Consider the following 16,484-nt stretch of genomic DNA (forward strand, 5'->3'; position numbering starts at 1 on the left):
GTATAGGGGTGCCTGGGTAGCTCAGTGGGTTAAATTTCTGCCTTTAGCTCAGGTCATGGTCTTGGGGTCCTGGGATCGAGCCCTGCGTCAGGCTCTCTGCTTGGCAGGGAGCCTGTTTCCTCCTCTCTACCTTTCTCTCTGGCTACTTGTGATCTCTCTGTTAAATAAGTAAATAAAAATCTTTAAAATTTTTTTTGAGTATCATTGACATATATTGTTACATTAGTGTCAGGTGTACAACTTAGATTTAATAAGTTTATACATTATGCTATGTTCACCATAAGCATAGCTACCATCTGTCCTATTACATCGCTTTCACAATATCATTGACTGTATTCCTTATGTTGTGCCTTTAATTCCCGGGACTTATTCTTAAGTGGCAAATTAACTGGATTCCAAATAGAACACATTTGTCTTCTTACCTTATCAGGCCTTAAGCACCGAAGAATTATTATTTTCTGTAGTTCATTTAGTTTTTCATTCATTGGTACTGGAAATTTAGCATTGTGTGGTTCTTTACTGTCATAAATTTTCTGCCATTCAGTTATATGTTCACAAAAATGTTTCCTAATGGAAAAAAAAGCCTAATAATTATTTCATTGGAAAATAATTTTAAAAGAGATTGTTAAACAAGAAGGTTACAAATTTAACTACCCTTATTCAATGTGGTCATCAAATTTAAACAATTACCTGAGTTCTTTGAAGGCAGGAAATTCACTTGCACGACAAATTTCCTCCCAGCTTTTATCCTGTAACCAAGTTGGATCAGGATTTTTCTCAGCACTCTTAAGACTTACTCCTCCAGTTAAAAGAAACATCAGTTCCTGGTACTCAATCTCTTTCTTTGCTCTGTAAAACCAAAATAAAGATTGCTGTAAATTGCTGATTTTTAAAAATTGAATGAAATCAATTTCTGCTTCTATAGCCTTGATAAAATAATCAGAACTGAATTACTCTACTGCCATAAACAATTGGAAAACTAGACAAAGTGAATTAAACAACTGTTTTTAGAAACTATACAATAGCCAGGCAACAGTGTGGTCCCTGAAAAAGGGAGATAATTAAGGTGATCTCTAGGATTGCCTCAGCCATCCCACCTGGAGGTACTTTCCAGACTGCAAAACAAAAATTAGGTGATCAAAATCAGAACTTGATAGTATTGCTGAGTTGAATAAACAGAGAGCAGAGTTAAGGAAGGCTGAGGTGGCAGAATTTGTGGGCAGAGTACCAGAGAGGATGGAGATGCTTGGAAAAGAGGTCCAGAAATATGGATAGGTATCATCTTGATTCTATTGCTAAATTCTAAGTCATATATGAAGAGGGTATAACTATGGGAGAGGAGGCAAAGACTATCTGGGGAGCTGTACACTCAGAGCTTACTCAAAACTTGGAGACAGGAGTTCTTGCCAACTAGAGTTCAATTCTTCTTTGAACACCAGAGGAATTTAGAGGCAACATCAAAGGGCTCATGCCTTAGTAGCAAAGCTAACCTAGACTCAGAATAAAGCCTATTCTAAAAACACCAAAAGAAAGCTTAAAACAATCCTTGAAAACTTCAAACTAATCCAGTAATATAAGTACCTGCATAAGTAAAGTCTAATGCTCTTTAAAGGAATAAACAAACAAACCCAGCATTTATCCATGTAAAATTTACAATATCTATAACGTGGAGAAAAAAAATCAGTCAACAGATAGATAAAAGTGATAGAGGTAACACAACAAAAAGAGGAATATTAGAAGAGCTATTACAAATATGCTGAAGGAGTTAAAGCAAAATGAACATAAGGAAGAGAGAAACAGGAAACAGAAAAAAAATGCAACTTCTAGGGGTGCCTGGGTGGCTCAGTAGGTTAAGCCGCTGCCTTCGGCTCAGGTCATGATCTCAGGGTCCTGGGATCGAGTCCCACATCGGGCTCTCTGCTCAGCGGAGAGCCTGCTTCCCTTCCTCTCTCTCTGTCAAATAAATAAATAAAATCTTTAAAAAAAAATGCAACTTCTAGAGATCAAAAGTATGAAATTAAAAAGAAAAATTCACTGATTTCTGTCCAGATGTAGAGAAAATGAAAGGATTCATTGCCAGTAGATATACAGTATAAGAAAGGTTAAACGAAGTCTCAGGTAGATGGGATTTGAATCAACACAAAAGAATAAAGTCTGCCAGAAACGGTAACTTTGTAGGTAAACATAAACGGCTTTTTTCTTATTATTTAAGACTCTTTCAAAAATTCTTATTTAGGGGCACGTGAGTGGATCAGTTAAGCGTCTGCCTTCAGCTCAGGTCATGATCCCAGGGTCCTGGGATCAAGCTCTGCATTGGGCTCTCTGCTCCTTGGGGAGCCTGCTTCTCCCTCTCCCTCTGCCTGCCACTCCCCCTGTTTGTGTTCTCCCTCTCTGTCAAACAAATAAATACATATAAATAATAAATAAACAAATAAATAAACAAATAAATAATAAACAATAAACAATAAATAAACAATAAATAAACAAACAAATAAATACATATAAACAAATAAATAAATTCTTAAAAAAAATAAAAGATTACTATTAGAGCAGAGTAATTATGTGCTATTAATAACATGTACAGTGAAATGTACAGAACATGTACAAATGAAATATATGAAAATAATAAAAGAAAGGCTGGGAGGAGAGAGATGGAAGTATATTGTTGTAAGCTTTTATGCCATATATATATATATATATATATATATATATATATATATATATATATATATAATGCTACTTCATGTATATGAAGGAGCATAATATTACCTGAAGATAGGTTGTGATATGTTAAAAGGTATATTTTAATCCCAAGGAAATCACAAAAAAGAATAAAACAAAACTTATAGCTAGTGATTCAACAAAGGAGATAAGATGGAATCATAATACATACTCAATTCAAAGAGAAAGAAAATGAGGAAATGGAAGAAAAAACAGATGTGCAAAACAGAAAGCAAGGTATAAGCATGTAGATTTAAAGATAACTCTATTATGTCATTCAATGTAAATGGTCTAAATAATTTCACTAAAGACAGCAATTATCAGATTGGATAAAACAATCTGATCCAACTATATGCTGTCTACAGAAATACAGTTTACATATAAAGACACAAATAGGTTAAAAGTATGGAAAAATATATACCATGCTAACACTACTCAAAAGAAAGCTGGGGTGATGTAATAATATCATACAAAATAGATTTCAGAGCAAAGGACAGACCCAGGGATTCAAAAAGAAAAATCAAGTCAATTCATTAAGAGGTCATAATTGTCCTAAAGAGTTAACACATCAAATAAAGAGCATCAAGACACAAACAAATATTGATAGAACTGTCAGAAGCAACCTCCATAGCTAAGAGATTTCAAACCTCTCTCAAAAGTTGATTGAACAGTACTGAGAAAATCAGGAAGGATATAGTATATAGAATATCTCGACATACTTGGCATTTATAGAGCATTCTATTCAAAAAGAGCAAAACACAGATTCTTTTAATACTATATAGAACATTTTCAGAGATAGGCCATATTCTAGGCCTAAAAATGTCTCATTTATAAAATTTCTAGAAAAGGAATAATTACAGAGACAGAAAGCAGATCAGTGGTTGCCTGGGGCTGGGAGTAGGAGTAGGAATTGACTAAGTAGGTACAAGCAAGGAAACTTTGAGATGATGGAAGTGTTCTAAAATTGGATTTTGGTGATGGTTGCACAATTGTATAAATTTACTAAAAATCATCTAACTGTATTCTTATAATCAGCCAATTGCATAATAATTACCTAATAAAGCTGGAAAAAAAGGGGAAGTTTTCCAGATAAACAAAAACTAAAGAAGTTTATCATCACTAAACTGGTCTTATAAAAATATTAAAGAGACTTTTTTGAGCTGAAAAGAAATGGCACTAATTAATAACAAAAAACATACAAAAGTAAACATCTCACTGGAAAAGGTTAATAGTAAAGATAGTAGATTCAATCACTTCTAAAGCAAGCATGAAGTTTAAAAGACAAAAGTAATAAAATTAATTAAAACTACAATAGTTAAGGTATGCATAAAATCTACATGTGTATGACGTGACATCAAAAATATAAAGTGGGGGGCCCCTGGGTGGCTCAGTGGGTTAAAGCCTCTGCCTTCGGCTCAGGTCATGATCCCAGGGTCCTGGGATCGAGCCCCACATCGGGCTCTCTGCTCCTCGGGGAGCCTGCTTCCTCCTCTCTCTCTGCCTGCCTCTCTGCCTAGTTGTGATTTCTCTCTGTCAAATAAATAAAATATTTAAAAAGATATATATATAAAGTGGGGGGGGTAGTAAAAATATGGTTTGGAATGTGTTCAAATTTAAGCTGCTTTCATCTTAAAACAAACTATTATAAACACAAGATTATAATAGTTATAAGTGAACCTCATAGTAACTACAAAGAAAAAAAATCCTGGTAAATATCACAAAGAAAATGAGAAATGAACCTAAACATAAAACTAAGGCAAGCCATCGTATCACAAAGGAAGAAATAAAAGAGAAGAAAGGAACAGAGGAACTAAGAAAACAGGCAGAAAACAATTTTAAAATGGCAGTAAGTACATGCTTATCATTAATTACTTTAAATGTAAATAAAATCTGCAAATAAAATGGCTGAGTGGATTAAAAAAAAAGACCCATCTCTGTGCTGCCTACAAGAGACACAATTTAGAAGTAATGATACACAGAGACTGAAAATGAAGAGATCAGAAAAGATAGTCCATGCAAATAGAAATGAAAACTGGGGTAGCTGTACTCATATCAAACAAAATAAACTTTAAAACAAAGATTTTAATAAAACACCAAGAAGGGAATTACATAAAGGGGCCAATCCAGCAAGAAGATACAACATTTATAAATATATATGTACCTAACATAGGGGCACCAAATATATAAAGCAAATATTAACAGACCTAAAGGGAGAAATTGAAAGCAATATAATAATAGTAGGGCACTTTAATACCCCCACTTATATCAATAGATAGAGCAGCCAGACAGAGAATCAATAAGGAAACACTGACCTTAAATGACACATTAGACCAAATGGACTTAGTTGACACATGCATAAAATACCAACCAAAGGCAGAATACACATTTTCTCAAATGCACATGGAACATTCTCCAGGACAGATTGCATGTTAGATCACAAAACAAGTCTCAATAAATTCAAGAAGATATATATATTTTATATATTTATATAAAATTTATATTTATATATTTGTATATTTCTATTTTATACATGTCATATATGTTATATATATTTAACATTTATGTATTTATTTTGTATATATAGAGAGAGAACCAGAGAGCATGAACAGGGGGAGGGGCAGAGGGAAAGGGAAGGAGAATCTCAAGAAGTCCTGCTGAGTGCAGAGCCTGATGCAGGTTAATCTCACAACCCTGAGATTATAACCTGAACCAAAACCAAGAATTGGACACTGAAATGACTGAGCCACCCAGGCACCCCAAGACTGAGATTATATTAAGCATCTTGTTTGACCACAATGGTAATAAAACAAGGTATCAATTACAAAAAGAAAAATGGAAAAATCACAAAAATGTGGAGATTAAGCAACATGCTACTAAACAATCAGTGGGTCATCAAAGAAATCAAAGAAGACATTTAAAAACATATGAAAATGAGTTTTTGAGACTTCATCAAGATAAAAAGGTTCTGCACAGCAAAGCAAACAGTCAACAAAACAAAGAGGCAACCCATGGAATGGGAGAAGATATTTGCAAATGACACTACAGACAAAGGGTTTATATCCAAGATCTATAAAGAACTCCTCAAACTCAACACCCAAAAAACAGATAATCATGTCAGAAAATGGGCAGAAGATATGAACAGACACTTCTCCAAAGAAGACAAACAAATGGCTAGCAGACATGTGAAAAATGTTCACCATCATTAGCCATCAAGGAAATTCAAATCAAAACCACATTGAGATAACACCTTACACTATTAGAATGGCAAAGATTAATAAGACAGGAAACAACAAATGTTGGAGGGATGTGAAGAAAGGGGAACCCTCTTATACTGTTGGTGGGAATGCAAGTTGGTGCAGCCACTTTGGAAAACAGTGTGGAGATTCCTTCAGAAATTAAAAATAGAGCTACCATATGACCCTGCAATTGCCCTGCTGGGTATTTACCCCAAAGATACAGATGTAGTGAAAAGAAGGGCTATATGTACCAAAATGTTCACAGCAGCAATGTCCACAACCGCCAAACTGTGGAAAGAGCAAAGATGCCCTTCAACAGATGAATGGATATAGAAGATATGATCCATATATGCATTGGAATATTACTCAGCCATCAGAAAGGATGAATACCCAACCTTTGTATCAACATAGATGGGACTGGAGGAGATTATGCTGAGTGAAATAAGTCAATCAGAAAAAGTCAATTATCATATGGTTTCATTTACTTGTGGAACATAAGGAATAACATGGAGGACATTAGGAGAGGAAAGGAAAAGTGAATTGGGGGAAATCAGAGGGGGAGGCAAACCATGAGAAACTGTGGACTTTAAGAAACAAACTGAGGGTTTTAGAGGCGAAGGGGGTGGGGGAAAGGGTGAGCCTGGTGGTGGGTATTAAGGAGGGCACGTACTGCATGGAGCACTGGGTGTTATACATAAACAATGAATCTTGGAACACTGAAAAAATAATAATAAATAAAAAATAAAAATATATGAAGACAATTGAAAACAGAAATATGACACCAAAATCTATGGGGTGCAGCGAAAGTGGTTCTAAGAGGGAAGACCATAGCAATAAAGCCTACCTCAAGAAACAAGAGAAACCTCAAGCAATCTAACTTTAAACCTAAAGGAACAAGAAAGAGAAGAATAAACAAAGCTCAAAGCTAGTAGAAGGAAGAAAATAACAAAGATCAGAGTGAAATAAATCAATTTGAGACTAAAAAAAATAAATAAGAAAGATCAGTAAACCTGAGAGGTGGTTCTTTGAAAAGATAAACAAAATTGATAAACCTTTAGCTAGACTAAACAAGAAAAGGAGAGAGCACAAATAAAATCAGAAATGAAAGAGAAGTTACAACTAAAGTCACAACTATACTATAAATAATCATATGCTAATGAACTGGACAACCTAGAAGAAATGGAAAAATCCCCCCAAATACAGAATCTTCCAAGATGAATCATGAAGAAATAGAAAATCTAAACAAACTGATTACTAGCAAGGAGACTGAATCAGTAATAAAAAGCCTCCAAAAAACAGAAGTCCAAGGCCAGACAGTTTGGTGAATTTTACCAAACATTTGAAGAAGACTTAATACTTATCCTTCTCAAATTCTTCTTTCAAACAATTTAAGAGGAGGGGTACCTGGGTAGTTCAGTCAGTTAAGTGTCTGCCTTTGACTTAGGTCAACATTCCAGAGTCCTGGGATCAGGCCCTGTGTCAGGCTCCCTGCTCAGCAGGGAATGTGCTTCTCCCTCTGGCTCTACACCTCCACCCCCACCCCTGCTCATATTCTAATAAATAAAATCTTAAAAAAAAAAGTCTTAAGAGGAGAAACCCTTCCAAACTCATTTTATGAGGGCAGCATTACCCAGACACCAAAACCAGGCAAGGACACCACCAAAAAAGAAAATTACAGGCCAATATCCTTAATGAACATAAATGCAAAAGTACTCAACAAAATATTGCAAACCAAATGCAACAATACATTAAAAGAATCATATACTTTGATCAAGTGGGATTTATTCCAGAGTTCAAGGATGATTCAATATCCACGAGTCAATCAAGGTGATACATCAGATTAACAAAATTAAGGATAAAAATCATACAATGATCTCAATAGATGCAGAAAAAGCATCTAACAAAATTCAACATTCATTTATGATTAAAAAAAAAAAACTCTCAACAAAGTGGGTACAGAGGGAACATACCTCAGCATAACAAAGGCTGTATATGATAAACCCACAGCTAACATACTCATGGTAAAAACTTTTCCTCTAAGATCAGAAACAAGACAAGGATGTGCATGCTCCACACTTTTATTCAACATAATACTCCAAGTTCCAGCCACAGAAATTAAGAAAAAGATATAAAAGGCAGCTAAAATGGAAAGGAAGAAATAAAACTGTCACTACTTGCAGATATTTTATATAGGAAATTCTAAAGACTTTGTTAGAACTGAGAAAAACACTGTTAGACCTAACAAATACAGTAGAATTGTATGATACAATATCAATCTATAGAAGTCAGTGGCATGTCTATACATTAATAAAGAACTATCAAAAAAAAACTTTAAAAAATCCCATTTACAATTACATCAGAAGAATAAAATACCTAGGAATAAATTTAATCAAGTAGGTGAAAGAACTGTCCACTGAAAACTGTTAAGACATTGATACAGGAAACTGAAGACACAAATAAATAGAAAGATATTCTGTGCTCATGGGTTGGAGGATTCAATATTGTTAAAATGTCCATACCACTCAAAGCAATCAAGAGATTGAATGTAATCCCTATCAAAATTCCAACAGCATTTTTCACAGAACACTAACAACTAATTAAAAAATCTGTATGGAATTACGAAAGATCCTGAATAGCTAAAGTAATCTTGAGAAAGAACAATAAAGCTGAAGGTATTATGCTCCCTGAAGTCAAATGATAGTACAAGGTGATAGCAATCAAAATAGCATGGTACTGGCATAAAGACAGATACACCAATCAATAGAACAGAATTGAGAGCCCAAAAATACATATTCAGAGCCCATAAATAAATACACCCACACACATATATACAAACAATTTATGACAAAGGTAGACAAACACCCAATAGAGAAAGGACAGTTTCTTCATTGAATGTTGCTGGGAAAACTGGACAGCCACATGCAAAAGAGTGAAACTAGACCACCATCTTACACTATATATAGAAACTAACTCAAAATGGATGAAAGACTTGAATGTAATACTTGAAACCATAAAATTCCTAGAAGAAAACATAGGTGGCAAGATTCTTGACATCAGTCTTAGTGGATATGACTCCAAATGCAAGGGATACAAAAGCAAAAGTAAACAAATGGGACTGTATCAAACTAAAGAGTTTCTACACATTGAAAGAAACCATCATCAAAGTGCAAAGACAACCTACTGAATGGGAGAAGATATTTATAAATCAACATATCTGATAAGGATTTAATGTCCAGAATATATGAAGAACTCATAACACTTAACAAAAAAAAGCAAAGAACTTGATAGAAAAATGGGCCTAGGATCTGAATAGACATTTTTCCAAAGAAGATATACAGAGGGCCAACACGCACATGAAAAGATGCTAAACATCACTAATTAGGGGTGCATGGGGGGCTCAGTTGGTTAAGTGTCTGACTCTTGATTTTGGCTCAGGTCATGATCTCAGGGTACTGGGCTTGAGCCCTGTCTATGCACTCAATGTGGAGTCTGCTTGAGATTCTCTCTCCTCTTCCTCTGACCCTCCTTCTGCTCATGCATGTGCTCTCTCTCTAAAATAAACAGATAAAAGCTTTTTAAAAATCACTAATTATTAGAGGAATGCAAAATGCAAATCAAAACCACCATAAGATATCACTTCACCACTAGTTAGATTAGCTATAATAAAAAAATACAAGAAATAAGTGTTTAAGAGGATGTGAGAAAAAGGGAACTCTTGTACCCTGTTGGTAGAATATAAATTGGTGTGGGCACTATCGAAAATAGTATAGAGATTCCTCAAAAACTTAAGAATAGAATTACAATATAATCCAGCTATTTCACTTCTGGTAGTTGTCAAAAGAATATGAAAACTCTGATTTGAAATGATAAATGCACCCCAATGTTCATAGCAGCATTATTTACAATAGCCAAGATATGGAAACAACCTAAATGTCAGTTGATGCATAAATGGATAAAGAAGATGTGGTCTATATGTAGGATAGAATACTGCTCAGACATAAAAAAGAATGAAATCTTGTCAATTGTGACAACAGAGATGGACCTGAGTGTATTATGTTAAGTAAAATAAGTCAGAAGGAGAAAGACAAAAACAGTACCATTTCACTCGTATGTGGAATCTAAAAATAAATAAGTAAGCAAAACAGAAACAAACTCATAGACACAAAGAACAGATTGGTGGTTACCAGAGGGAAGGGAGTTGATAGCGGGTGAAATGGGTAAAGAGGGGTCAAATGTATGGTGATGGACAGTAACTAAATTTAGGAAGTTATCACTTTGTAATAAATAAGATGTTGAATTATAATGTTGCACATCCAAAATTATATAATGTTATACACCAGTTTTAACTCATAAAAAATGAGAAACAAAAAACAAAGAATAATGGTGATGAATAGAAAACAGTGACACATATGGTAGGTATTAATCCATCTATATCAACAATCACTTTAAACGTCATTGGTTTCAATACATCAATTAAAAGACACAGACGGTCAGAGTAAATACAAAACATGAGACCTAACTGTATCTTCTCTACAAAAAAAAAAACAAAACAAACAAACAACCCAGCCATTTTAACTATGAAAACAGAGATAGATTAAAAGAAGAGGGATGGGGGCGCCTGGGTGGCTCAGTGGATTAAGCCGCTGCCTTTGGCTCAGGTCATGATCTCAGGGTCCTGGGATCAAGCCCCACATTGGGCTCTCTGCTCCGAGGGAGCCTGCTTCCTCCTCTCTCTCTGCCTGCCTCTCTGCCTACTTGTGATCTCTCTCTCTGTCAAATAAATAAATAAAATCTTTAAAAAAAAAAAAAAAGAAGAAGAAGAGGGATGGAGAAAGATAGACTATGCTAACATTTATCAAAATAAAGCTGGAATAGCTATATTAACTCCAGAAATAGATGACTTCAGAGCAAGGAAAACTATCAGGGATAAACAGAGCCATTAAATATGATAAAGGAGTCAATTCTCCCAAAAGACACAACAATTGTTAATGTACTTACCAAGAGAATGTAAAAATATATGAGAGAAAACCTGACAGACAAGGAAAAATAGATTAATCCACTATTATGGTAATGGACAGATTAGGCAGCAGAAAATCAGTAGGCACAGTTGAACTAAACAGCACCATGTAGCAAGTGAATACAACTGACATCTACAGAACACATCAAATGACATCAAAATACACATTCTTCTCAACCTCATATGGAACATTCACCAAGACAGAACACATTCTGGGCCATAAAACACACTTTAACAAATTTAAAAGAAGACAAATCATAAAAAAGTATTCTGACTACAGTAGAATTAAACCAGAAATCAGTAACAGAGAGCTAGCTGGAAAACCCCAAAATACTTGACAATTGAACAACACATTTCTAAGTAATGTATGGGTCAAAGAAGTCTCAAGAGTAACAAACAGTTATATGCAAACAATGAGTCATGGAATACTACATCAAAAACTAATGATGTGTACTGTGTGGTGAATAACATAATATAATAAAAAATTTTAATTTAAAAATTAAAATAAAAAATTAAATAAAAAAATGAAAACACAACTTACCCAGATTTGAGGGATGAAGCAAAAATAATGCTTGGAGGAGAATTTATAACACTGAATGCATTTATTAGAGAGGAAGATAGATCTAAAATCAATCATCAAAGCTTCTACCTTAAGACACTAGAAAAAGATCAAATTAAATCCAAAGGAAGCAGAAGTGAACAAATGATAAATGGAAGAAATTTATGAGATTAAAAAATTTATGAAATTTAAAAAAATCAATATGGACAAAAGGACACTGAAAACTGGTTCTTTGAAAAGATGAATAAAATTGATTAACCTCTAGTCAGGATAACTAAGGAAATAAAGAAAGAAGACAAAAACTACAAATATCAGAAATGAAGGAAGGGCCATCACTACTAATCCCATTGACATTAAAAAGATAATACAGCAATGCTATGAACTCTATGTCCTCAGATTTGATAACCCAGCTGAAATGGATCAATCCATTGGAAGACACAATCTGTCAAAATTTACACAAGAGGAAACAGATAATCTGAATAGACTTTGTGTTACTGTACTTGTGCTGCCTTAACAAAACATGGTAGATTGGGTTGCATAAATAATGCAAATTTATTTTCTCAGAGTGCTGGAGGCTAGAAGTTTGGATGAAGGTTTTGGCTGATTTTGATTTCTGATGAGACCTCTTTTCCTGGCTTGTAGACAGCCCCTTTCTCACTGTGTCCTCATATGGCCTTTCCTCCATGTGTATATGGAGAAAGAAAGCACTCTGGTAGCTCTCTCTTTTTTTTTAAAGACATTAATTCTATCAGATAAGGACCATACTTCTATGACCCTATTTTAAATGATTACTTCCTTACAGGTCTCATCTCTGTATACAGTCACACTGGAAGTTAGCGCATCAACACATGAATTTGGGAGAGACACAAATATGCAGTCCATAACTATATCTATTAAAGAAACTGAATTGATAATGAATAACCTTCCAAAACAGAAAGCACCACACTAAGATGGGTTCTGGATCATTCTACCAAACTTACAAGAAGAAATTCTACCAATTCCTCACAATCTCTTCCAGAAAGTGGCAGAAGGACTACTTCCCTAAATCCAGTGTTACCCTAATACCAAACTAGACAGAGATAGTATAAGAAAACAACCCAATATCTCTCAAGAACACAGATACAAAAAATCTCAACAAAATATTAGCAAACTAAATCAAACAATGTATAAAAAAGAATAACACACCACAACAAAGTGATATTTTTCTCAGGTTTAGGTAAGGTTGTTTCAACATTCAAAAAATCAATTAATGGGGGCACCTGGGTGGCTCAGTGGGTTAAAGCCTCTGCCTTCGGCTCAGGTCATGATCCCAGGGTCCTGGGATGGAGCCCCACATCAGGCTCTCTCCTCTGTGAGGAGCCTGCTTCCTCCTCTCTCTCTGCCTGCCTCTCTGCCTAGTTGTGATTTCTCTCTGCCAAATAAATATTTTAAAAAATCAATTAATGTAATCTAGTACATCAATAAGCTAAAGAAGAAAAAAAACACATGATCCTATCAGTAGATGCAGAAAAGGCATTTGACAAAAGCCAATAAACTCATGATCAAAATTCTCAGCAAACTAGGTATAGAGAGCAATGTCCTCAACTTGTTGAAGAACATTCACAAAAGAACCTATGGCTAACACCACACTTGAAAGTGAGAAACTAGAAACTTCTCATTAAGATCAAGAAAAAAACAAGAATGTTCCTTTACACCACTTGTCAACATCATACTGAAAGTTCTGGCTAGTGAATTATTAAAAGAAATAAAAAATGTATAAATTAGAAAGAAAAAAATTAAATTGCTTTTGTTTGTAGATATCATAATTGCCTATGTAGAAATTCCAAAAATCTGAGAGAACTGACAAAACAAAAAACAAAAAACAAAAAACCTCCTAGAAGTAATAGGCAATTATAGCAAGGTTGCAGGCTACAATGCCAACATACAAAATCAGTCACTTTCCTACGTATCAATGACAAATAAGTGGAATCTGAAATTTAAAAACACAGAACCATTTCCACTGGCACCCCCAAAAGTGAAATAGTTAGGTATAAATCTAACAAATCATGTACAAGATCTATATGGGAAAAACTACAAAAATGTGATGAAAAAAGTCAAAGAATAATTAAATAAATGAAGAGACATTCCATGCTCATGAATAGGAAGAATCAATACTGTCAGGGTTTCAGTTCTTCCCAATTTGTCCTATAGATTTAATGCAATCTCATTCAAAATTCCAGCAAGTTATTTTGCGTATAATTAACAAACTGATTCTGATGTTTATATGGAGGGGGAAAAGACAGAATATTGAAGGAGAAGAACACAACTGGAAAACTGACATTACTAGATGTCCAGACTTATCATAAAGCTACAGTATAAAGACAGTGTTGTATTGGTTAAAAAAAAAAGACAAATAGGTCAATGGAACAGAATTTTGTGGATTTTCTATAAAGTTCACTTTATATGAAGATGCAAAAGACTCAGAATAGCCAACACAGTATTTAAGAAGGACAAAGTCAAGGACTAGACACCACCTGACTTCAAGACTTACTATAAAGTTAACTGAGTCAATACTACAAAAGAATAAATATAGATCAGTGATACAGAATAAAGAACCCAGAAACACACCCATATAAACATAGCTCCCTGATCTTTGGCAAAGAAGCAAAGGCAGTATAAAGGATAGTCTTTTCAACAAATGATACTGGAACAACTGGATATCCACATGCAAAAAAAAAAAAAAAAAAAGAATCTGGACAGAGACTTTTCACAAAAATTAACTCAAAATGGATCATAGACTTAAATGTAAAATGCAGAACTATAAAGTTTCTAGATTACATAGCAGAAAATGTAGATGACCTTAGATATGTCGAGGATCTTTTTTTTTAGGTACAGCACCATAGGCCATGAAAGAAAGAACTGGTGATAATACTATTGTAGAGAAATGTACAAATAAAATCATGATTCAAACAGAGCAAAAACCTGATATCCTTCTGTGAGAAGGCATCCTCATCCATTAGTTTTCCCAGGCAATTTTTTAAAAACAAATAAAGAAAACTCAAGTAACTTACAGAAGAAGATTGGCACATAACAAAAAGGAAAACAGCAGCTTGTCCTTCTCAAATAGTGATCGGCATATATTACAATATAAGTTGTATGTGAAGTGGTCATTTAAATATCGTAGGCGCTTTTCCAAAATTTTGGATTTGTTACTGAAAGGTAGAAAAACAGGCAAATATATTGAGTCAAACAAAACTAAAAGAATAAGTAACACATGAATTAACACATAAGTATCCACTGTTAAAAATAAGAAACTACACACACACACACACACACACACACACACACACACACGAGTGCATATAAAACTGGTGAAATCTGGGGGTGCCTGGGTGATGAAGTCAGTTAAGCATCCAACTCTTGGTTTTGGCTAAGGTCCTGATCTCAGGGTCGTGGGACGGAGCCCTACAAATGTTCTGCGCCCAGCACAGGGTTTGCTTGAGTTTCTCTCTGTCCCTCCCCATCTTCTCTAATAAATAAATAAATAAAATTTTTTTTTAAAGATTTTATTTATTTATTTGACAGACAGAGATCACAGGTAGGCAGAGAGGCAGCCAGAGAGAGAGGAAGGGAAGCAGGCTCCCCGCTGAGCAGAGAGCCAGATGCAGGGTTCGACCCCAGGACCCTGGGATCATGACCTGAGCGGAAAGCAGAGGCTTTAACCCACTGAGCCACCCAGGTTCCCTAAATAAATAAAATCTTTAAAAAAGAAAAAAAAAAACCTGGTGAAATCTGAATAAGCTTTGTGGATTTCCTGGTTTTGATATTGTAGTACAATAATGCAAAATATTACTACTGCAGAAACTGAGTGAAGGATACATGGCACCTCCCTATATAATTTTGTTTGTACAACTTCTTATAAATTTATAGGTAAAAAATGGTATAAATCTATGAGAAAATGAAATTGGGTTCACACCATCTATTTTCAAAATTCTACACTTACTGTATTCCAAAATGACTGAAAACAATCAGTTAATTAAAAGATGCCTATATTAGAGCTTCCCTATGACCCTGCAATTGCACTGCTGGGTATTTACCCCAAAGATACAGATGTAGTGAAAAGAAGAGCCATCTGTACCCCAATGTTTATTGCAGCAATGGCCACGGTCGCCAAACTGTGGAAAGAACCAAGATGCCCTTCAACGGATGAATGGATAAGGAAGATGTGGTACATATACACAATGGAGTATTATGCCTCCATCAGAAAGGATGAATACCCAACTTTTGTAGCAACATGGTCGGGACTGGAAGAGATTATGTTGAGTGAAATAAGTCAAGCAGAGAGAGTCAAGTATCATATGGTCTCACTTATTTGTGGAGCATAACAAAGAACACAGTGGACATGGGGAGATGGAGAGGAGGAGGGAGTTGAGGGAAATTGGAAGGGGAGGTCAACCATGAGAGACTATGGGCTCTGAAAAACAACCTGAGGGTTTTGAAGGAGCGGGGGGGGTGGGGGGGGTGGGAGGTTGGGGAACCAGGTGGTGGGTAATAGGGAGGGCATGTACTGCATGGAGCACTGGGTGTGGTGCAAAAACAATGAACACTGTTACGCTGAAAATAAACAAATTAAAAAAAAAGATGCCTATATTAAACAGCTATTATTGTGTGAGATTTATGTTGGGGGAAACTGTAATAGACCAAAAACTATGAAACATTTTTTTTTATGAAACATTTTTGTCCCAAAGAAACATCAAATCTAGATCAAGATGTACATATTTTTAAAAATATATGAAAAGTCAGAAAATATTTGGATAAAAGGTTACTTCTGGTTGTGGTTCTGGCTGATATTTTTCTTCTTTATACTCCTATATGTTTAAAATGTTATGTGTTTCTTTTTTTTTTTTAGTTCAAATATTTTTCAGTAATACTGAAAGGAATGTAAGATGATACACCCATTCTGGGAAAGTTT

The 16,484-nt window shown here is 34.8% G+C and overlaps 1 protein-coding gene across 1 annotated transcript in view; it reads right to left on the reverse strand.

The window, feature by feature from the left end:
• DNAH12 (dynein axonemal heavy chain 12) overlaps nt 1-16,484 on the reverse strand; it is a 247,019-nt gene that overhangs the window by 34,915 nt on the left and 195,620 nt on the right. The window contains exons 61-63 of the mRNA XM_045992256.1: nt 14,584-14,724; nt 691-849; nt 423-567 (exon numbers count right to left, since the gene is read on the reverse strand). Of these exons, the coding sequence (XP_045848212.1) occupies nt 423-567; nt 691-849; nt 14,584-14,724 (445 nt within the window). The remainder of the gene's footprint in view (nt 1-422; nt 568-690; nt 850-14,583; nt 14,725-16,484) is intronic.

Source organism: Meles meles, chromosome 20, assembly GCF_922984935.1.
Source record: "Meles meles chromosome 20, mMelMel3.1 paternal haplotype, whole genome shotgun sequence".
NCBI lineage: Eukaryota > Metazoa > Chordata > Mammalia > Carnivora > Mustelidae > Meles > Meles meles.